General features: G+C 43.9%; 1 protein-coding gene across 2 annotated transcripts; it reads left to right on the top strand.

The window, feature by feature from the left end:
- The first annotated feature begins 451 nt into the window (after positions 1-451).
- Positions 452-9,237, top strand: LOC119324934 (anaphase-promoting complex subunit 4-like). 2 transcript variants are annotated; one of them, XM_037598698.1, is made up of 19 exons: positions 452-585; positions 1,421-1,532; positions 2,274-2,365; positions 2,992-3,075; positions 3,280-3,519; positions 3,796-3,876; positions 3,964-4,103; positions 4,454-4,614; positions 4,703-4,803; positions 4,884-4,958; positions 5,340-5,519; positions 5,718-5,800; positions 5,884-5,973; positions 7,196-7,300; positions 7,495-7,633; positions 7,795-8,007; positions 8,092-8,241; positions 8,472-8,553; positions 8,626-9,237. In XM_037598698.1, the coding sequence occupies exons 1-19, from the start codon at positions 490-492 to the stop codon at positions 8,730-8,732; spliced, it is 2,331 nt and encodes a 776-aa protein (XP_037454595.1). In that variant the 5' UTR covers positions 452-489; the 3' UTR covers positions 8,733-9,237. The 2 variants fall into 2 exon arrangements, with proteins under 2 accessions (XP_037454595.1, XP_037454596.1); XM_037598699.1 differs by having other exon boundaries at positions 7,798-8,007.
- Positions 9,238-23,255: the final 14,018 nt, after the last annotated feature.

Consider the following 23,255-nt stretch of genomic DNA (forward strand, 5'->3'; position numbering starts at 1 on the left):
AAGCCACACTTTCTACCTGACCAGGACCACAAGCCCCCTGCTCGTCGCCGACTCAACACATCGGCCGGTGGGAGCTCCACCTGCGGCGGCGCTCACACCAGAGACCTGCCAGGCTCGTGTTCCGTGTGGTTCCGGCCGTCCGGCGGCGGCGTGTGCCCTTCTCGGCTTCTCCTCGACTAGGTAAGAGAGACGGGACATGGGATACGAGAAAAATACAGACCTGATGAGGAGTGTTTCCGGCCAAAACCGAGTGTAATCTGGAAAACCCCTGTAAACTTTATGGGCCAAAACGACCAAGCAATCGCGTAATCGAAGCCCACCCGGATTTCTTTACAAGGGTGTATTTCACTCAAAAACGATGATCCAATCGGGGGCCCAGGCTCTCGCTCTCTCTCTCTCTCTTCCTTGAAAAAACGTTCTCTTTCTTCCCGCCTGTCCGCCGCCCAAAAGAACTTCCCCAAAAGACCACCCACCAAGCAGCAGGTCGCCATGGCGGAGGGGCAGATGGAGGAGGCGGCGTCGTCGTCCGCGGCGGCCTCCGGCACGCCGTTCCAGCTCCAGTTCGACAAGCCCATCCCCTTCCAGGTATCTCGCTTTTCCCTTCCTTCTCCCGCCAGCCGAAACGCCCCCCGTCGCGCGCGAGCTCGCCTCGACGAGCTTCACCAATCTACGCTGAAGCTTCTGCACCGCCCCTCCCCTCCCCTCCCCTCCCCGAATTAGTGCAGGCCCCCCCTGCCCCCGCAGGGGCGACTCGGGTGGCCGAAAACCTAGCCCCGCCGCCGGCCTTTCCCCGTCCCTCTCTCCTCCTTGTCGCCACCAGAGGGGTCCGCCGGCTCGCCGCGTGGGCTCCGGTGAAGGTGGCGGCGAGGATCTGCTCGCGCCGCTCGTGGGCTTCGGACACGAGGCGGGAGGACGCGGGTGGATTTGGGCTGGTAATCCAGGGTGGCCGCACCCTTGCCGCACGCCAACCGTTTGCTGAAATTCCTAAGAAGGCTGGGCCGGGACCTAGTGGTTCCCTCTTGTCAATTCGTGCGGCTGAGAGGGCTTTTGGCTGGAACTTAGCGGTGGATCGATTCGTTTGACCCCAACGCGATCAGGAGCCCCGCTATTTTGATGATATGGAGCGACAAACACCGTACTGGTTTGTCGAGTTTAGCTTTGGCATTTGCATCCAGTGTCCATCTTTCGGCCCTTACCCATGCTTGATTCATTCAATTCCTTTTTTATACACTATTCAGTATCAACGTTCCATGTGCATTAGCGAACTAAACAGTAGGCAACACAGATCCGTCATTGGTTGCTGCTGAATTTAACTGTTCACCTCTTTATGTACTGTGCTCCATTTTTCCATTTTCTGTTATTGATTTATCATTGATTCATATTAATATGCTCTAAGTTACATGTGTTTTACAATTGTTAGATCAAACTGGCAGAGTGGAATCCAGAGAAGGATCTCCTTGCTATGGTTACTGATGACTCCAAGGTTCTCCTCCATCGCTTCAACTGGCAACGGCTATGGACTATATCCCCTGGTTGCTACCCTCCCACCCCCCTGGTGCTCAAGAAAAACGATGAGACATCTATCACATTACTGTTTTTTCTTTCTTTTTGAATGCTGAAGAAACAAATATAGTTATTGGCATTTTCTCATGTTCGGTATGTTCAAAGACGTACACGTCATGTGTTTGAGGTGCACCTTGCCTATTTAGCAATAAGTACATAAGTGCATATTTTGCAGTCGTATCCTAAGTAAAAGCCAGATGCTTTGGCAATTTGTGTTTAGAAGAAGTGAGATCCCTTCTACATGACACCCTCCACTAGCTGAGAACACTCTTCATCTATTTTTTCAGTCTTAATCTTATTATACTTGCACCCTTAGGGCCTCTTTGGAATGCAGGATTCTAAAAAAGGCAGATGTCATGACTTCCTGGATCCTACAGGAACTTGCAAACATGTCTCTTTAGACTTACACAAAAGTTTGCTGTAATTTAAAGATAGAAAAGGTGCATACAGTGCGCAAAGGAAAATTTCCATAAAGTTTAACCCCTAGTAGAGAGATCCTTTAAACTTGGGATGTTGGAAGGCAATCCATAGAAATTTCGGTGTTCTAATAGGCATCCATACAAAAAAAATCCTAGAATGAAATCCTACAAAGTTGCATAAAAAAACCTTCAACCCGAAGGGGGCCCTTGATGCATGCTTTACTCAGTAGTTGAATTGACAGTGTCTGTTAGGTAGTGGACACAAATAGTAAAATGTTTATTATTTTTCAGGGAAGTGCATCACATCAATTTGCTGGAGCCCTGATGGTAAAATAGTAGCGCTTGGTACAGAAGATGGCTTGGTTCTTTTGCATGATGTTGAGGTGTGTGTGGTGAAAGCAATGGGTAGAAATTATTGACCTCTTCCTTTTTGTTGCTGGACAATTTTTTTCATACTTCATGCAAACCTTATATCTTTATGGTTCCCCTTTATAATTTGCTAATGGCACTGTTCCCATTTTGACCTTCATAACTTATGACTTCTATTTATGGAATTATTAGAAGATCACTGGGGCACATGCTCCCAAGGACCTCTGAGACAACTATGTGCATACATAAGGGCATCTGGATCTTCCCATAAAAAATAGTGTCTCAGTAATGTAATGAAGTGGTTAGTTGACCTAAAAGCAGACACGTTGACACAGCACATTTCAAATTGCTTTATTTTCTGTTGAGCACCATTTAAAATTTGCAATCTATTGCAATTTCATCGTAAGTGAATTTGCAATAAATTTTTAATCATTCTGTGTTAGTAGTTATTATAAAAACTCCTTATATGATCTCGAAGGCTGTAACATAAGTACATAACCTATTTTTTGTTTTCACTCTTGTGCAATTTGTGATTTTGTATTGCTCTTCAAACAATCTTGCATGCTATTACAGTTTACTTGTTACTTCTATTTACTTTACCACTTCGTGTATGTATAAATAACGTGAGTGCTAATTGCAGAATGGGAAGATGTTACGAAGTATAAAATCTCATGATGTTGCCATTGTATGTCTGAATTGGGCGGAAGATGAACCACTATCAAGGGTATATTTATTCCCTCTAAAAACATTTACTATATTTACTCAAGATATTATTGGTCAAATCTCGTATAGCTTGCATCTTATTGAAAACTATTACTGAAACTTGCAACTGGAAATGAGCAACTGCATGAATTTTGCACTTACTGGGAATAGTAATAGGGTTTTAGTGAAAAAGTTCCTTACTAGAGCCCTCTGCTAATTTCTTCAGACTGACAAGGAAGACTTGTTATCTTATGAAGACCGCACTACACGTTTCTTTCCTCCTGCTCCCGTGATGCCTAGGATAGGTGGGCTCAATTCGGGAGATACTGGTCTTGCAGATGAGAATGAAGAAGCCATTCAGGCATTTTCAAGTGCTTCGTGTCAATGGTTTAATATTCTGTGCACTGGTGATAAAGATGGTTGCATTTGCTTCAGTATTTTTGGAATATTTCCAGTTGGAAAGATAGTAAGTAAACACAACAACTGAGTGCTCTACATTTACAATCAATATAATTAGCTATGCATGCTTTCTTCTGATTCTCAAGGTTGTTCTTATCATTAATACCGTTTTGTTACTTTGACACCAAGACTTGTATACCTTAACAGTAAATATGATATTATGAAATAGTTATTTCTGTAATATTTTTACGATCTATGGATATTGAAATAGTTATTTTGTCTTTGTAAATCATTAGTTCTGGGGCATACCCCATCAGTAATGAGTTTATCGTTGATATTTCAGAACATAAATAAGGTTCCAATCCATGTACAATCCTCTGGAAAAAGAACTAGCTACCGACTTCAGGATGTTTCCATAAGCAAGGTCAGTAAGTCTTCACTTCTTAGGTTCTTATGCATGTGTCAGTCTGCTGGATATGATATTCTGAGCAATAGTTGTTCTTAATATCAGGTCTCTTTATCAAGAAATCTCCATCAGTTGGTTCTTCTGTGCTCCGGAAAGCTGATTAATACTGACAACCTTTCTCTCAGTTATGATATTTCTGTTGGGGTACATTGTTTACACCTTGATACTTCTATCTTTTCCAACAGGTAATGACATACCAATTCCATTGCCTTTTAATGCCTTCTGTCCTTGTTCAGGAACCATCTTCTTCTTGTGGTCTTGTATGAAAACAAAAATAGATCCACAAAAGGTGCTAGAATAACACATTCACTGGCACCTAAATGATTGAACTCTGACGGTCCACTTTACTTAATAACTAATTATTTTCATTGATCAGGTGTAAATATCTTAGGCTTTTGTTGTTTTGTTTCCCAAAAATATAGCAGCAGTATTTCAGTGCTAAAGTTTGAAAGATATTGACTGCTGTGCTGTTCCTACTAAAATTGAATAAATATTTTCTTATTCTGTTTCTCTCATCACCAAAAATGTTGTAAAGGAAAAATGAGCTATATCAGGTGTCCCAACAAGCGTCAAGTATTCAAGATCTGGTCGAAGTTGTCCGTGCTTCCATATCTATGATGTCCAAACAATGGTCGAATGCTATGAACTTATTTCATGAGAAATTTAGTGCCTTGCCCTCTCTGCTTACTGCCCATGGTATGATCGATTTCTTTTGAAACCATAACCATCAAGAATCACATACCTTTATTTTTCTACGTTGGTGTAAGTTTTTGACCGTTTACAGGGATGGAATCTAGCTCCGAGGATGAGTTTATGAGCCTTTTGTTTGGGACACATACAAGTCCGGCTCTACATCAATTTCTAGTCAGCTCCCTTGGTGAAGCGGTATTTGTTGCTACTGCCATAACTTGCTTACCTTCTTTTCTTATATAACTTGTCTAAACTTGTCATTTTATATATGAAAGGGTCTCAAGAGGATAGCTAAAACTATTGAAAGTGCTGGAAGAGAACTTCGTATTGTTGTCAGTGAGCATCTTCAGGTCAGCTACTATATACTGATGCCACAGCAACATATAGCGGCACTGTTGTCTATATTTTTGGTTCACTTCCAATGGATACTATAGAGTCTGTTAGGCAGACTCACGTCTTTCTGCTACAATTAGTAAAGTTGTTAGTGTTTTACTAGTTAGGTGACTCAGTTATTAAAAACAAAGTTAGGTGACTCAAACCAGGAAGAACTGTTAGTATTGTTGGAATACCAGTCATGTATTCCTTTACATCACAACATTAAAGTCATAGCTCACTAATTGGAGGTTAAAGTCATTTCGTTTGGCCAGACTAAACAAGTGTTATACTTGTAACCTATTTCAAGCTTCTGTAATTAAAATTGAGTTGCTTGCTTATATGTTCTTTATTTATAGCCTGCAGTCGAAATTATTTCATTCAGACTTGCAGAACTGAGGGGCCTTGCAAGATGGCGTTCACGATTTCAGAACATTGGGTTAGATGAAAAGCTTATGGATGGTGTAACTGAGAGGGTAGGGATGCTAGTTGTGCAAGTTGAGCGCTTTTCAAGAGTTGCAGCTACTGTTCTTTATCTGGTACACTTTCTTTTGTTGTTTCATGTTTTCTCAAATTTGTTGAAAATTGGGACTTAGGTCATCTTAAAATGAGGCTCCTTCCTGAACAACTGTGCACATATAATTTCCTTTTTTTGCCTATTCAGTTATGGTTAGTGATGATGATGTACCTTGGGAGTTTATCGTGCAGTAACTTTCATTGATTCATTGACTTTCCAGTTTCAAAATTTCTTCAGCTGGGTTTTGAAGTGTGTTAAGATATTGTTAAGTGAACCAACCGATCAAGTTCCATCCACAAACAGGTTTATGTCTTTCTATTCTATTGTCCTCTTCATTCTCCTGGCAGGAACTTTGCTATTAACTAGCAGTGGATCATCTTCTGTAGTGAACTTGTGGTGATTTTTCTGAAGTTTCTTCTTGATAAGGATCCAATCAAGCAGTTACTCGAAACAGATCAGATATTTGAGTGGGATATGTAAGTAGCATGCCAGTTGTTTTATGTTTGCTATTGATTTATTAGTCTTTATAGATTTGAAGATTTATAGTACCTATTTGCAAGTTACTATCCACCATTTATAAACATAAGTGCATGGTTATATCTGGACACGGATGGGTTGTACTGATGTACTATGGAAGTTTTCGTAGATGCAGTTTGAAATTTCTTGTATACTACGTAACTTGGCATTGCTGACTGCATGGCTTATCTTTACCTTTACCTAATAATAAAGCACGGTGGGTTTCTGTCGTCCGTCACCCTTATTTGCAAAAAAGTCCCTACAGTTTGTTGAAATCAACCCGCAGTCCATCTCTAAGTCATACCGAACCGTTTTTTTAGTTTTCTCAGAAACCCCCCTGAGATTTTAGGTAATCAACCCGCCGTACATATTTAAGTCATACGAATCGTTTTTTTGTGTTTTAACAGAAACCCCCCCTGACCTTTCGGTTAATCAATCCGCAGTTTATCTAAAACAAAATTATCCATATCTTTTAAATCGTAACTCTGATTTTAACATATTATATATGAAATTTGATTAGAAAAATGTGTAGAATCCAAATATGTTGTTACTTTTAGCTATTAAATATTTCTAAACTATTAATTTGGATGCAAACATAATCTATAGTGCACGGTTTGGTTTTTTTTTCGCACTGGCGGCGATCCAAATTGCAAATAAACACACATTGAAACCAGATTGAGAGGGAAAAAAACATTGATAACCACGCATGCACAACTCTGAAAAACCTCACGGGAAAAAACAACATTTTTCTCATCTTATTCTCAGTGATTGAGTGCGTGCGAGCACGCGCGCGCGCGCGCGCGCGCGTGTGTGTTTGTGTGTATGTGTGTGAGAGAGAGACGCCTTAGGATTGACCACATTCAAATGCGTTTTCGTTGTGTGAGCATTGAGACCACCGCCGGGAACACAAATGTGATGCAATTTTAAAATAAAGAACGTCTATGTATCAAGGTCTCAAGTCGTGGTTATTGAGTTAAGAGCGTGTGTGTTTTTCTGTCCCGTTGCAACGCACGGGCTCTTTTGCTAGTTTTTAAAGAAGAAACATCATTCTTGCATGTATGTACCTTTGTGGTGTGAAGTTTTTGGCATTGCTTTCATAGATTCGAAGATTTATGGTACATACTCCCAAGTTGTGATGACGTGTTGCTAACTTATTTAATTGTTTTCAACACACTTCTTCAGTGATACTACGAAACATGTTGAGCATCTAGTAGCTTTTGGAGGATTTACAGACACACAATTTTTGGAAAGGAGTTTGGCCAAGCAATTTATGGAGTTGGAAGAAAGGTAAATCATTTTATGCTTCAAATTATTTGCCAGTACATATGTCTCCACTCAATGTACTGCCATTCAAATCTTTGTGTATTCACTTTCTACAGGCAGAACAAGTTTAAACATGTTCCTTGTTACTTAAAAATAACTGTTCCTTCTGTGAAGCAGTTTTATGCTATGCTAACAACTCTATATCCCATATTTTTTAGCTTGAAGGAGGCTTTCTTGATGCCATTCACTACTATATCTTCACAAATACATTGTCAAGGATTGCTTCCTCTTTATCCTGTTACATCGTCTGATGCCTCACCATCAACCAGTACTCCAGCATCAATTGCGTTCTATAAGGTTTATGTTCTCTTTGGTGATTTCTTCCAACACAGTAATGGTCCTGATGTGAACATACTCATTGCTTATTTCCATGTTTTTCTGCAACTTATTCTGTACATGCTTTGCATTGGGTCCATGATCTGTCGCTTTTCAAAGTCCTAACTGATTACTCAAAATAGCAGGATAAAGATTCTCAGCATAGTGCTTCTTCATATAGCTCGACTGACTACATATGCTTCAAGATACCTGATGGATCGTTAAATTTAAGAAATTTCGTTGCTGTGATAAAGGACTTCTGCAACTCACGTAGTACCTCCAGCACACCATCACTTTCAGGTTTTCTGTTGCATATACCTGTGGAATACGAGTGTGTTGATCTGTCTCTTTACAAGGTATCCCCTGTTACAATTATTGAGGCAATACTTTTCTTTTGTAAAGCACTTTGCATATCTTAGATAAGAAAACATTATTCACAGGACAACCAGGTGGTTTTACTACTTAGTGGAAAGTCCAGCTCTGAAAGTGCCGGGAGATCTTGGATGGTTATGCTGCAGACAGAGAACCTCTCTTTTTCACAGCTCTCAAGAACATTCCCTGCAAATTATTACAATCTCCAAGAATTGGAGGTACGAATTTACTTAAATGAGAACAGTATGGGAGAAACCTACTGAAATAAGTTATACTACACAAAATTAAAGTAGCCATATTAGTAGTAATTAATCGCTGCAACAAGATAAACAAAATCGCACTGGATCTGTAAATTGGTCCATTGACAGGAGATGCTTGTTGAAGCTGACTTTACTTTTTGTGCTGGCAAATGGTAGTAGTGCTAATTTCCTGCCATGAACATGTATAGGTGCTGGAACTCCAATTGGATACAGATTATGGAAAAGTTCGTAGCATCCCTCACGCTTTGTCTACTCCGCTGGCAGTCAGTGGTAGGTTGAGTGTTTATTTCTGCACATGATTTTTAGTTGGTATTCATTTCACATAACGAGTAATGTTTACAGCCTCAAGAGGAGTGGCTTGCGTCTTCTCATCGCGGAGGCATGCTTTGGTCTATATCCTCGATGAGGACGAAGACGAGGATGAAGATGAAGATTCTGAGATGGAGTGACCATGGTACAACACTAGCAGCTTGAGCTCGCCATGTAGCAGAAAAGATTGTGGAATTGCACTATCCTGTGCTGAAAACAGAGCATGTGCAGCTGTGAGTCACAATGAGCAACCTGCGGTCATGATGACCAGGAGCCTGGCGCAGGACACTTTGAAACTTACTTGCCTCCTAGTCCCACAGCTATGCAAATGCTTGTTCTGATTTTGATTTCTGAAGATGCGTTTGATAGTCCAGTTGCTGCAGCTAAATGGTGTTGGTACCGGCTTGGTCAGGTCTGAAACGTAGGACGATACTCTGTAAATGGTGGTGTTGCAACAGAAATGTTGTACTCCCTGCAACTTTGTACTAGACCAGCGATAAGTAATATGGTTCGGAGGTGGTACCTAGTTAGTTTTGCTGTTAATCGTGTGAAGTTGGTGTGTTGATAAGTTTTTATGCGTGGTTGAGCTTTTATGTAACACCAGGACAGTACTGAAGCGAAGTCATCTTGGCATTTGCCAGTTCACTCGTTTTTTTTTTTTGAGAATCATCTCAAAAGGGTACTTTTTTTTGAGCGAAATCTGTACCCTTTATTAAACATGCAAAGTCATGGGAATACAGATAATATCGGGCAAAGTTGTAAGTCACACATGGCGCCCTGGAGGGAGAGATGCGGCAGCTTTAGCTAACGCATGAGCCTCTCCATTATGTCTTTGACTCTAACGCATGAGCCTCTCCATTATGTCTCTGACTCTAACGCATGAGCCTCTCCATTATGTCTCTAACTCGTGGATAAACTCCACTGCACTAAAAGCTGCCCTTTGATGCTTGATATCTTGAAGAATTGGGTAGAACTTGCATGGGGAGTCGTCCTTGATCCTTGACACAACTTCTAGGCAATCTGTGGCCACACATATAGACTGAACTTGTAAATCTGAAGCGAGTGCTAGCGCCTCGCTACAAGCCTGTGCTTTGAGAATTACCGGATCCAAGAGGCCTTAAAAAATGATCGCTGAAGCCCCTAGGTAGTTCCCTTTTTTGTCCCGACACACCACAACTGAAGCTCCCTTGTCTCCAATCTTGGAAAAGCCCCCGTCTGCGTTGATCTTGGTGGTGTGGGATTTCGGCGGTAGCCATGCAAGACGCGCTGGCTGTCCCGCGCCTGCAGTGATTCCATGTGAGTCCCTGGACATTGCATGCATGCCCCTGGATATTACATGCAAGTCCTTAGATTGTGCATGCAGGTTCTTGGTGTTGGAAATATGCCCTAGAGGCAATAGTAAAAGGATTATTATTATATTTCCTTGTTCATGATAATTGTCTTTAATTCATGCTATAATTGTATTATCCGGAAATCGTAATACACGTGTGAATACATAGACCACAATATGTCCCTAGTGAGCCTCTAGTTGACTAGCTCGTTGATCAACATATAGTCATGGTTTCCTGACTATGGACATTGGATGTCATTGATAACGGGATCACATCATTAGGAGAATGATGTGATGGACAAGACCCAATCCTAAGCATAGCACAAAGATCGTGTAGTTCGTTTGCTAGAGCTTTTCCAATGTCAAGTATCTTTTCCTTAGACCATGAGATCGTGTAACTCCCGGATACCGTAGGAGTGCTTTGGGTGTACCAAACGTCACAACATAACTGGATGACTATAAAGGTGCACTACAGGTATCTCCGAAAGTGTCTGTTGGGTTGACACAGATCGAGACTGAGATTTGTCACTCCGTATGACGGAGAGGTATCTCTGGGCCCACTCGGTAATGCATCATCATAATGAGCTCAAAGTGACCAAGTGTATGGTCACGGGATCATGCATTATGGTACGAGTAAAGTGACTTGCCGGTGACGAGATTGAACGAGGTATTGGGATACCGACGATCGAATCTCGGGCAAGTAACGTACCGATTGACAAAGGGAATTGTATACGGGGTTGCTTGAATCCTCGACATCGTGGTTCATCCGATGAGATCATCGAGGAGCAGGTGGGAGCCAACATGGGTATCCAGATCCCACTGTTGGTTTTTGACCGTAGAGCCGTCTCGGTCATGTCTACGTGTCTCCCGAACCCGTAGGGTCTACACACTTAAGGTTCGATGACGCTAGGGTTGTAAAGATATTAGTATGCAGCAAACCGAAAGTTGTTCGGAGTCCCGGATGAGATCCCGGACATCACGAGGAGTTCCGGAATGGTCTGGAGGTAAAGAATTATATATGGGAAGTCGCGTTTCGGCCATTGGGAAAGTTTCGGGGTTCACCGGTATTGCACCGGGACCACCGGAAGGGTTCCGGGGGTCCACCGGGTGGGGCCACCCATCCCGGAGGGCCCCATGGGCTGAAGTGGGAGGGGAACCAGCCCCTGGTGGGCTGGTGCGCCCCCTTGGGCCCCCCTCTGCGCCTAGGGTTGGGAACCCTAGGGGAGGGGGCGCCTCCACTTGCCTTGGGGGGCAAGTCTCCCCCCTTGGCCGCCGCCCCCCTAGGAGATCCCATCTCCTAGGGCCAGCGCCCCCCTGGGGTCCCTATATAAAGAGGGAGGATGGGAGGGCAGCCGCAACCTGACACCTGGCACCTCCCTTCCCCCCTTGCTACACCTCTCCCTTTCGCAGACGCCTGGCGAAGCCCTGCCGGATCCCTGCTGCATCCACCACCACGCCGTCGTGCTGCTGGATCTTCATCAACCTCTCCTTCCCCCTTGCTGGATCAAGAAGGAGGAGACGTCACGCTGACCGTACGTGTGTTGAACGCGGAGGTGCTGTCCGTTCGGTGCTAGGATCTCCGGTGATTTGGATCACGACAAGAACGACTCCCTCAACCCCGTTCTCTTGAATGCTTCCGCTCGCGATCTACAAGGGTATGTAGATGCACTCCTCTCTCTCATTGCTAGATGAACTCATAGATTGATCTTGGTGAACGTAGATTTATTTTATTTTATGCAACGTTCCCCAACAGTGGTATCAGAGCTAGGTCTATGCATAGTTCTCTATTACACGAGTAGAACACAAATCTGTTGTGGGCGTAGATGTTGTCAACTTTCTTGCCACTACTAGTCTTATTTTGCTTCAGCGGTATTGTGGGATGAAGCGGCCTGGACCGACCTTACATGTACACTTATGTGAGACAGGTTCCACCGACTGACATGCACTAGTTGCATAAGGTGGCTAGCGGGTGCCTGTCTCTCCCACTTTAGTTGGAGTGGATTCGATGAAAAGGGTCCTTATGAAGGGTAAATAGAAGTTGACAAATCACGTTGTGGTTATTCGTAGGTAAGAAAATGTTCTTGCTAGAACCCTATTGCAGCCACGTAAAAGATGAAACAACAATTAGAGGACGTCTAACTTGTTTTTGCAGCAATTGCTCTGTGATGTGATATGGCCAAAAGTTGTGATGAATGATGAATGATATATTGTGATGTATGAGATCATGTTCTTGTAATAAGAATCACGACTTGCATGTCGATGAGTATGACAACCGGCAGGAGAGGAAATTCATGATGATGATCAAGGTACTTCGGATCAAGTTGCTAATGAACTTCGTAGGCCCACAAGGACACGTTCCACACCAGAGTGGTATGGCAACCCTGTCCTGGAAATCATGTTGTTAGACAACGTGAACCTTCGAACTATGAAGAAGCGATGGCGAGCCCAGATTCCAACAAATGGCTTGAAGCCATGCAATCCGAGATAGAATCCATGTATGAAAACAAAGTATGGACTTTGACAGACTTGCCCGATGATCGGCGAGCGATAGAAAACAAATGGATCTTTAAGAAGAAGACGAACGCGGATGGTAATATTACCATCTATAAAGCTCGACTTGTCACTAAGGGTTATCGGCAAGTTCAAGGGGTTGACTACGATGAGACCTTCTCTCCCGTAGCGAAGCTGAAGTCCGTCCGAATCATGTTAGCAATTGCCGCATACTATGATTATGAGATATGGCAGTTGGACATCAGAACTGCATTCCTTAACGGCTATCTTAAGGAAGAACTGTATATGATGCATCCAGAAGGTTTTGTCGATCCTAAGAATGCTAACAAGGTATGCAAGCTCCAGCGATCCATTTATGGGCTGGTGCAAGCATCTCGGAGTTGGAACATTCGCTTTAATGAGATGATCAAAGCGTTTGGGTTTATGCAGACTTATGGAGAAGCCTGCGTTTACAAGAAAGTGAGTGGGAGCTCTGTAGCATTTCTCATATTATATGTAGATGACATACTTTTGATGGGAAATGATGTAGAACTTTTGGACAGCATTAAGGCCTACTTGAATAAGTGTTTTTCAATGAAGGACCTTGGAGAAGCTGCTTACATATTAGGCATCAAGATCTATAGGGATAGATCGAGACGCCTCATAGGTCTTTCACAAAGCACATACCTTGATAAGATATTGAAGAAGTTCAAAATGGATCAGTCCAAGAAAGGGTTCTTGCCTGTATTGCAAGGTGTGAGATTGAGCTCGGCTCAATGCCCGACCACGGTAGAAGATAAAGAAGAGATGAGTGTCATCCCCTATGCCTCAGCCATAGGATCTATTATGTATGCCATGCTATGTACCAGACCTGATGTAAACCTTGTCGTAAGTTTGGTAGGAAGGTACCAAAGTAATCCCGGCAAGGAACACTGGACAGCGGTCAAGAATATCCTTAAGTACCTGAAAAGGACAAAGGACATGTTTCTCGTTTATGAAGGTGACGAAGAGCTCGTCGTAAAGGGTTACGCCGACGCTAGCTTCGACACAGATCTGGATGACTCTAAGTCACAAACCGGATATGTGTATATGTTGAATTGTGGAGCAGTAAGCTGGTGCAGTTGCAAGCAGAGCGTCGTGGCGGGATCTACATGTGAAGCGGAATACATGGCAGCCTCGGAGGCAGCACATGAAGCAATATGGATGAAGGAGTTCATCACCGACCTAGGAGTCATACCCAATAGGTCGGGGCCAATCACTCTCTTCTGTGACAACACTGGAGCTATTGCCCTTGCCAAGGAGCCCAGGTTTCACAAGAAGACTAGGCACATCAAGCGTCATTTCAACTCCATCCGTGAAAATGTTCAAGATGGAGACATAGATATTTGCAAAGTACATACGGATCTGAATGTCGCAGATCCGTTGACTAAACCTCTTCCGCGAGCAAAACATGATCAACACCAGAACTCTATGGGTGTTCGATTCATCACAATGTAACTAGATTATTGACTCTAGTGCAAGTGGGAGACTGTTGGAAATATGCCCTAGAGGCAATAGTAAAAGGATTATTATTATATTTCCTTGTTCATGATAATTGTCTTTTATTCATGCTATAATTGTATTATCCGGAAATCATAATACACGTGTGAATACATATACCACAATATGTCCCTAGTGAGCCTCTAGTTGACTAGCTTGTTGATCAACAGATAGTCATGGTTTCCTGACTATGGACATTGGATGTCATTGATAACGGGATCACATCATTAGGAGAATGATGTGATGGACAAGACCCAATCCTAAGCATAGCACAAAGATCGTGTAGTTCGTTTGCTAGAGCTTTTCCAATGTCAAGTATCTTTTCCTTAGACCATGAGATCGTGTAACTCCCGGATACCGTAGGAGTGCTTTGGGTGTACCAAACGTCACAACATAACTGGGTGACTATAAAGGTGCACTACAAGTATCTCCGAAAGTGTCTGTTGGGTTGACACGGATCGAGACTGGGATTTGTCACTCCGTATGACGGAGAGGTATCTCTGGGTCCACTCGGTAATGCATCATCATAATGAGCTCAAAGTGACCAAGTGTCTGGTCACGGGATCATGCATTACGGTACGAGTAAAGCGACTTGCCGGTGATGAGATTGAACGAGGTATTGGGATACCGACGATCGAATCTCGGGCAAGTAACGTACCGATTGACAAAGGGAATTGTATACGGGGTTGCTTGAATCCTCGACATCATGGTTCATCCGATGAGATCATCGAGGAGCATATGGGAGCCAACATGGGTATCCAGATCCCGCTGTTGGTTATTGACCGGAGAGCCGTCTCGGTCATGTCTACGTGTCTCCCGAACCCGTAGGGTCTACACACTTAAGGTTCGGTGACGCTAGGGTTGTAAAGATATTAGTATGAAGCAAACCAAAAGTTCTTCGGAGTCTAGGATGAGATCTCGGACGTCACGAGGAGTTCCGGAATGGTCCGGAGGTAAAGAATTATATATGGGAAGTCGTGTTTCGGCCATCGGGAAAGTTTCGGGGTTCACCGGTATTGTACCGGGACCACCGGAAGGGTCCCGGGGGTCCACCGGGTGGGGCCAGCCATCCCGGAGGGCCCCATGGGCTGAAGTGGGAGGGGAACCAGCCCCTGGTGGGCTAGTGCGCCCCCCTGGGCCCCCCTCTGCGCCTAGGGTTGGGAACCCTAGGGGAGGGGGCGCCTCCACTTGCCTTGGGGGGCAAGTCTCCCCCCTTGGCCACCGCCCCCAAGGAGATCCCATCTCCTAGGGCCGACGCCCCCTGGGGTCCCTATATAAAGAGGGGGGATGGGAGGGCAGCCGCAACCTGACACCTGGCGCCTCCCTTCCCCCCTTGCTACACCTCTCCCTTCCGCAGACGCCTGGCGAAGCCCTGTCGGATCCTTGCTGCATCCACCACCACGCCGTCGTGCTGTTGATCTTCATCAACCTCTCCTTCCCCCTTGCTGGATCAAGAAGGAGGAGACGTCACACTGACCGTACGTGTGTTGAACGCGGAGGTGCCGTCCGTTCGGCGCTAGGATCTCCGGTGATTTGGATCACGACGAGAACGATTCCCTCAACCCCGTTCTCTTGAACGCTTCCGCTCGCGATCTACAAGGGTATGTAGATGCACTCCTCTCTCTCGTTGCTAGATGAACTCATAGATTGATCTTGGTGAACGTAGAATTTTTTTATTTTATGCAACGTTCCCCAACACTTGGTACGCGCCCCCCCTTTCTGGGATCTGATCAAGCTCTGCCATAAATTTGGTGATGAAAATATGGGTACTGAGGGGGCTCTGAAACTGCTCGTCGTGGATAGCTCGGCGCCTCGCCCACCAGATTTCCCACATTGTTACAAGCACACGCGCCAGGTCTGCCGTGGGAAGAGTATCCACCAACGAGAGCATCCACAATTTAGCATCGACCGTTCGGTTGGAGATGATTGTTTCAGTGATATCCTCGTCAGCGAGAGCCCAAACACAGCGAGCCATATGGCAGTCAAAGAGGGCGTGCGGCCATGTATCCACCGCCGCGTGATAGATGGAGCATTCAGCGGAATCGGTCATGCTTCTGTGTTGTCGAACAACCCCTGTGGGTATGGAGGTTTTGGCTAGTCTCCGAGCAAAAACACGAACTTTTGAGGGCACCGCTGCTCCCCAAAGTTTGGACCATGAACGTCTGTCAGCTGTAACGTTGGAGTGACCATCGTTGTGCTCCAGCCAATCCGTACGCTGTTGCTTAGTCGCTGCAAGCAATTTGTAAGATGAGATCACTATGAAGATCCCTCTTCTCTCGTAATGCCACGACCAGAAGTCATCCTGAACCTTGCTGCTAAGGGGAATATTGAGGATTGCCTCCACGTCCATCGGGTACAGATGCTCATGTAGCATCGCACCGTTCCATGTAAAGGTGACCGCGTTTATAAGCTTAGAAACTAGTTGGGGAGGATTCTAGGATTTTGGGCAAACCGTCCGAAGCTTGAAGTCGCGGGGGATCCAATTATCGTGCCAAATATTAGTCCTCTCTCCCGATCCAATGCGCTTCAGAAGACCCAGCTTAAGTGCATCCCGCCCCTCAACGATGGATCGCCATACTTGTGATGGATTCTTTCCAACTTCTGCTTCGAGGATCGAAGAAGATGGATAGTATAACGCTCGAAGAATCCTGGCGCTGAGGGAATCCGGCTGAGTCAGCAGTCGCCATGCTTGCCGGGCAAGTAGCGCCAAGTTGAAGAGCTCAATATCGCGGAAGCCCATGCCACCCATGCTCTTAGGCTGTGACATGACTTCCCATGAAACCCAGGCAGTCTTCCTCTCGCCTTTCTTAGATCCCCACCAAAATTTCCTCAACAAACCATTGATATGCTGGCAAAGGCCCCGAGGCAGTTTAAAACAAGCCATGGAATAAGTAGGAATCGCCTGAGCAACTGATTTAATTAGCACTTCCTTACCACCTACCGATAAAGCCTTCTCCATCCAACCTTGCACATGCTTCCATATACGGTCCTTTAGATATTTGAAAGACCCTTCCTTTGCTCTTCTCACATCAGCTGGAAGGCTAAGGTATTTGTCTGACATTTTCTCATTCTGAACCTCTAAGATTTGCTTCACTTGTTGCTTCAGAGGATCCGCACAACCCTTGCTGAAGAAGATTGATGACTTGTCCTTGTTGAGGCGCTGGCCAGATGCCTCGCAGTAACGTTGCAACAAAGAGTCCACCCTCATCGCCATCTCAGGAGTGGCACTGAAAAATAAGAGGCTATCATCAGCGAATAATAAGTGATTTACCTCTGGAGCGTCGTCCGCCACCTTGATGCCTCAAACACTTTCATTTGGATCAGCCGACTTCAGCAAACATGACAGACCCTCGGCGGCCAGCAAAAAAAGGTATGGGGATATTGGGTCACCTTGCTTGAGTCCTCGAGATGGGCTGAACTCCTCTTGCCTTACACCATTGAAGATGACAGAGAAAGAAACTGATGTAACACACCTCATGACAATCTCTGTGAAACGTGCACTTATGCCTAGTTTTAGCATCACCCGTTCAAGATAATTCCACTCAATTCTATCATATGCTTTCATCATATCAAGTTTCAAAGCACAGAATCTGTTACCCTTTACCTTCCTCGTTTTCATGTAGTGGAGACATTTATAAGCAGAGATGAAGTTATTCGTGATAAGACGTTCCTCAGAGATGATTTTGGGGAGAATGAGCTTAAGCCGATTAGCTAGAACCTTTGATGCAATCTTGAAGATCACATTGCAGAGACTTATCGGTCTAAACTGTTCTAAGTTTTTTGGACTTGCAATCTTGGGAATTAAAACAATGAACGTTTGGTTTATCTCCTCCAGGGAATCCTCTCCCTTTAGAACACGTAGCACCATATCAGTTACCTCACCACCGCACAACTCCTAGTGCCTCTAAAAGAAGTGTGCAGGAAAGCCGTCGGACCCTGAAGCCTTGGTAGGAAACATTTGGAACAAAGCCGCTTTCACCTCGGCGTTGGTATATCGAGCGTTAAGCATGTCATTCATGGCAGCATCCACCCTCGGTGGTATATGAGATAGTACTTCCTCAATCCCGATCGTGTTTTCAGAGGCATACAGATTGCTGTAGAAATTTTCAAAAGGGTACTTAGAACAAAGCGGGAGCTCCTATTCGGCGCATTCGGCGCCGGGGAAGCGAACCGGCGCCTACTGGCAGCGCCAAGTGGGCCGGCCCACAAATGGAGCGAGCAGGTCGTGAAAAAAGAAAGCAAAAATGTGATAGAACCACGACTTGAACTCACATAGCTAGGCAACAGGATATTCCAGCTAACCAATACAGCATCGGATGACTAGTGATTCTAATCAAACGCGAACTCTATAAGAACCATAAGAGTCGCGCCATTTATTGTACAAAACAATACAGTTTACTCTATAACTTGTATTTTCGAATTTCTTGAATATTGTACGTTTTACTTTATAGCTTGAACAAAAGTTCATTGAATTTGAAAAATAAGTTCATCAAATTTGAAAAAAGTTCATCAAATTTGGAAAAAGTTCATGGATTTTGAAAAGAGTTCATCCTATTTATGAAAAAAAGTTCACCGCATTTGAGAAAAGGTTCACAAATTTGAAAAAAAGTTCATCGGATTTGAGAAAAGTTCATCAAATTCAGAAAAAGTTCATCGATTTTGAAATTAGTTCATCAGATTTCAAAAAAAGTTCATCGATTTTTGAAAACAGTTCATTAAATTTGAAAAAAAAGTTCATCAAATTTTGAAAAAAGTTCATCAAATTTGAAAAAAGTTTATAGAATTTTTAAAAAAAGTTCACCAATTTTGAAAACAGTTCATCAGATTCAATAAAAGTTCAGCGGATTTGAATAAAAGTTCATCAAATTTGAAAAAAAATTACAAATCTGAAAAAAGTTCATCGATTTGAAAAAAAAGTTCATCGAAGTCGGAAGAAGAAAAAGGAAAAAACAGAAAACGAAAAAGGAAAAAAGGAAAACAGAAAAACGTAAAAGAAAGTAAAAGTTCATTCTAAACAAAAAAAGTGTGTTGGCCTGCTGGTTGCACCTGCGGTACTACGTACGCGAGGTCCCTGGTTCGAATCACAGCTAACACTATTCTTTTTGCTGAATAAAAACAGAGAAGAAGAAAAACTATTGGGCCGGCCCATCGAGCGAGCGCTGCAGGCGCCGGTTGGCAAGCGGGCGCATATGCGCCAAATAGGAAATCCCGAACAAAGCGGACGTACAGTAGCTCCCCCGAGAGCGCGTTTGACATGGGCCTCGGGCCAAACAAGGACTCCCGGTTCGGCCACGATAGGAACGATCTTTGTGTCCTACCTAAAACCGAGAGCCTGTTTGGCGACGCAGCCAACTCGAATTGCTCTCGGCCCATTATAATAGCGCCTCCTGTCCGTTTGCTTTCCCGCGAAGCCCCTCTCCCTCACCGCGTACATCGTCGCCGAGTTCCGATCCTCCCGTACATCTCGAGAAAGGCGAATCAACTCCCCGTCAGCGTGCCCATGTCGTTGCCGAGTTCGGATCTCCCCTTGGAATTAGACCTAGAGAAAGGCGCTGCCTGGCCGGCGGCGACAAAGGAGGAGGAGCTGGCCGTGATGAACCTTCGCGCGTTCAAGTATATCATCGCGCTGGTGAGTCTTTTGCTCTTGTCCCCACTTCTCTCGCTTCTAGATGATCTACCCTGCATCAGTTTCAATTTCATTCTGACAGTTATGCAACCATGCCATTAGTATTTGTTGCTAGTCGTACGTAGGCAGGTCAATTTGTCGGGCATAATTATGCATTGATGCATCCTACTTTCTAATGCTAGTAAATTACTCTTACGATTGTGTTGGTGTAAGCTCAAACTTCCCGGTGAGCTAATAATGGTCAGAGTGGATTGGTGAGAAGCCCACTCATTGCCACCCCAAAGGAGAGAAACGAAGCATATGTTTTGGCCATGACAAGATCTTTGTGCCCTACCAAAGTACTGAGAAGGATCGAATCTTTGTGCTTGATACATGCAACTGTTTTTGACAACAATCTCACAGCTAGTATCAAGAGCCTATATAACAAGAGAATCCCAATAGATTCACCTTAAGTATCTGTCTGCTGATTTTGGCCGTTCTGATTTGCTAATGCTCGGTGCTTTAGTGGCGTGTTAACCTTTTCACTGTACTAATCAGGAATATGTTGTGACCTCTGGCTCCTGCTTGCCATGCCCTTCATTGCTGAATTCCATACAATTTATCTCTCCTGAATTTTTCTCTTGTGCTCAGAAACTAACGATCTATTATCCTGCCTGCTGCTTGTCTCTCCTTTGTAGGATGTGATCATAGCGCTGTATTTGCTGTTTTAACTTGGCCTGATCGGATGGGCTACGAAGGTTTCCAACAACCCGCGGGATGCATGGCCGGTTACTATTATCGCATCGCTAGTCTGGATGTTGTTACTCGCCGTGTATCTTCCGCTTAAGAAGCGTGCGCTAGGAAGCGATGATGGTGATCTTAGTACCAAATTACTGGCATCTAAGAAATAAGCCAACGAGTGAGTTTTGTGAATAAGGAGCAACGTTTATAGTTAATATTTGGAGTACAGTGCCCTGGTCGGGGTACTAAACTGGTGGTTACATGGTGTCTGCGTTTAATCTAGTGCTGCTTTTGTACAACCTCCTGATAGATGGAGCAGCTTCAAGATTTGTGTGGATTTCATTTTGAGTTATTGTATGGAGTGTGTAACTTAAACCTCTGACGCCTATGATTGTACATTGTTTATTTCTTGACCCATGCGTTTTTAGTAGTAGAACCGCTATCAAGATGAGTAAATTTGACTTGGTAAAAAAGGAGAGGGGGCCGGGCATACAAGGGATATCATTGGATGGGTGCCGCCCGCCCGGCCGGATGTCCGTGGACATTTGAGGGCGTCCGTAAAGAACGTCGTTGAACAAACCCTTAGTCATGGCTCGTTTTTTAACTAATGAGATTGTGAAGTTGACAAGTAAGCATGAGTATCTACACAACATAGAGACAAACGAAAAAGTGTGTGCGTGATAGATATACACATCATCCATCATGATATGTATATACACATGAGAGTTAACACAAGATATGCAATGCTTAAATATATTTGATGCACGATCTAAGAATACGCTGTCCATTATGCAATGATAATTGTTATGCTCAACACAACGGGGATGTAAAGTGTAGCAAGTGTATGAAATATGGAATCATGCAGCACATAAAATGAGTCCAAATCCCCTTATCATTTACTCCCTCCGTAATGAAATATAAGAGGGAGGGAGTATGAGGAAACCCAGTTTCCTCATGAAAAAAATCAGAACATTATTAAGAAAGACAATGAGAAGACAAATTGCTCATCATGCTCGAAGCAACAAAAGGAGAAATTGGATAATATTTTAAACATGGCATGTCCAAAGCATGAATGTTAGTGCAATCGAATCTATGGAAAGAGAATTTGTTCTTCATGTTCGATGCATCAGACAAGATAAGCAAATTGTCCACATTCTATCAAGGTGGTCATGACAGTGCATATGAAGTGGGTTTCTACAACGATGAAAAGGTAACATTGCAATATTACTACAATATATGTAAATATTACTAAGAAATTGCCATCTATGTCATATTTACATATAAATTTGAATTTAATGTGGACGACAAAGATTTCAAAGAGGCGACATGAGAAATCTCATTTCTTCGAGCAATTCCCACTAGAGTTCGACATAAATAGAGCCTCTACATAGATATATAGTCTCATTTTCCTCAAATCCATAATAGAAATTCGACAATTACTAGAGTTCGACATACACAGGGCCTCTAAATGAATATATATAGCTCAATGATCTCAAAGAGGTATACAAAAAAGTGCTAGGAGATACTGCATATACAATGGATGATAACTCCTGTCAGTAGCAAGCTCTGAGCTAGGAGAGCATGACGGTCCATGTGAAGGCATGCACGAACTTCAGCCAAGCACGCCTTACCTTCATTTCCTCCACGACCAATGAAGTGCCCACGATGAGGAGATACCTTCCCTCCACGACCAATAAAGTGCCCACGACGAGGAGATAGGAGATGGCGAGTATATGAACACAAGCCAGACCCGGTGTCACGCCCAATATGCGATCCTATCCTAAAGGAACTCGAAGGTCCCATCAAGGATAGAAGCGCATATTGGAGACGCTTTTGCAAGGTGGATATCATTACAACGTACTATTACATAATAGTTGGGGATACATACAAGAGGCATACAATGTCACATGAATACAATAACCTCATACATAAGAGCAACATCCATCTACGCATGAAACACAAATAGAAACTCCAACGACATCCACCCTGCTAGCCTAGGCTGCCGACCTGAAGCCTATCCCCTGAACGAAGAAGAAGCGGAAGAAGAACTCCAAAATAAGAAAGCATCGCTCTCACGTCATGATCATCACATTACCTGTACCAGCAACTGTTATTGTAGTAATCTGTGAGCCACGAGGACTCAGCAATCCCATTACCATGGGTATCAAGACTAGCAAAGCTTAATGGGTAAGGAATGGATAGTGGTGAGGTTGCAGCAGCGACTAAGCATGATATGGTGGCTAACTTATGAATACAAGAATAAGATGAGAAGCTACGCAAACAGTCGCAAACTAGTAATGATCAAGAAGTGATCCTGAAACTACTTACGTCCAAACATAACCCAAACCGTGTTCACTTTCCGGAATCCTCCGAGAAGAGACCATCACGGCTACACACGCGGTTGATGCATTTTAGTTAAGTCAAGTGTCAAGTTCTCTACAACCGGATATTAACAAATTCCCATCTGCCACATAACTGTGGGCACGGCTCTTGAAAGTTTATACCCTGTAGGGGTGTCCCAACTTAGCCCATTATAAGCTCTCACGACCAACGGAGGATATTCCTTCTCCCAGGAAGACCCAATCAGTCGTGGAATCCCAATTACAAGACATTTCGGCAATGGTAAAACAAGACCAGCAAGACCGCCCGGATGTGCCGACAAATCCTGATAGGAGCTGCACATATCTCGTTCTCAGGACACAATGGATGAGACAAGCTACGAGTAAAACCAGCCCTCAAGTTTCCCCGAGGTGGCCCCGCAGGCTGCTCGGTTCGGACCAACACTTAGAGAAGTACTGGCCCAGGGGGGGAGGGGTTTAAAATAAAGATGACCCTTGGGTTAATTACTCCCAAGGGAAAGGTTATAGGTTGTTAGGCAAATGTAAAACCAAGGTTGGGCCTTGTCGGAGGAGTTTTATTCAAAGCAAACTATCAAGGGGTTCCCATAAACTCAGTCGC

Source organism: Triticum dicoccoides, chromosome 6B, assembly GCF_002162155.2.
Source record: "Triticum dicoccoides isolate Atlit2015 ecotype Zavitan chromosome 6B, WEW_v2.0, whole genome shotgun sequence".
In the NCBI taxonomy this organism is placed as follows: domain Eukaryota; kingdom Viridiplantae; phylum Streptophyta; class Magnoliopsida; order Poales; family Poaceae; genus Triticum; species Triticum dicoccoides.

Coding starts and splice junctions, on each gene's coding strand:
- LOC119324934 (XM_037598698.1), top strand. CDS start 490: ATGGCGGAGGGGCAGATGGAGGAGGCGGCGTCGTCGTCCGCGGCGGCC. Junction 3,877..3,963: donor AGGATGTTTCCATAAGCAAG/GTCAGTAAGTCT, acceptor TCTTAATATCAG/GTCTCTTTATCAAGAAATCT. Junction 4,615..4,702: donor CTCTCTGCTTACTGCCCATG/GTATGATCGATT, acceptor GACCGTTTACAG/GGATGGAATCTAGCTCCGAG.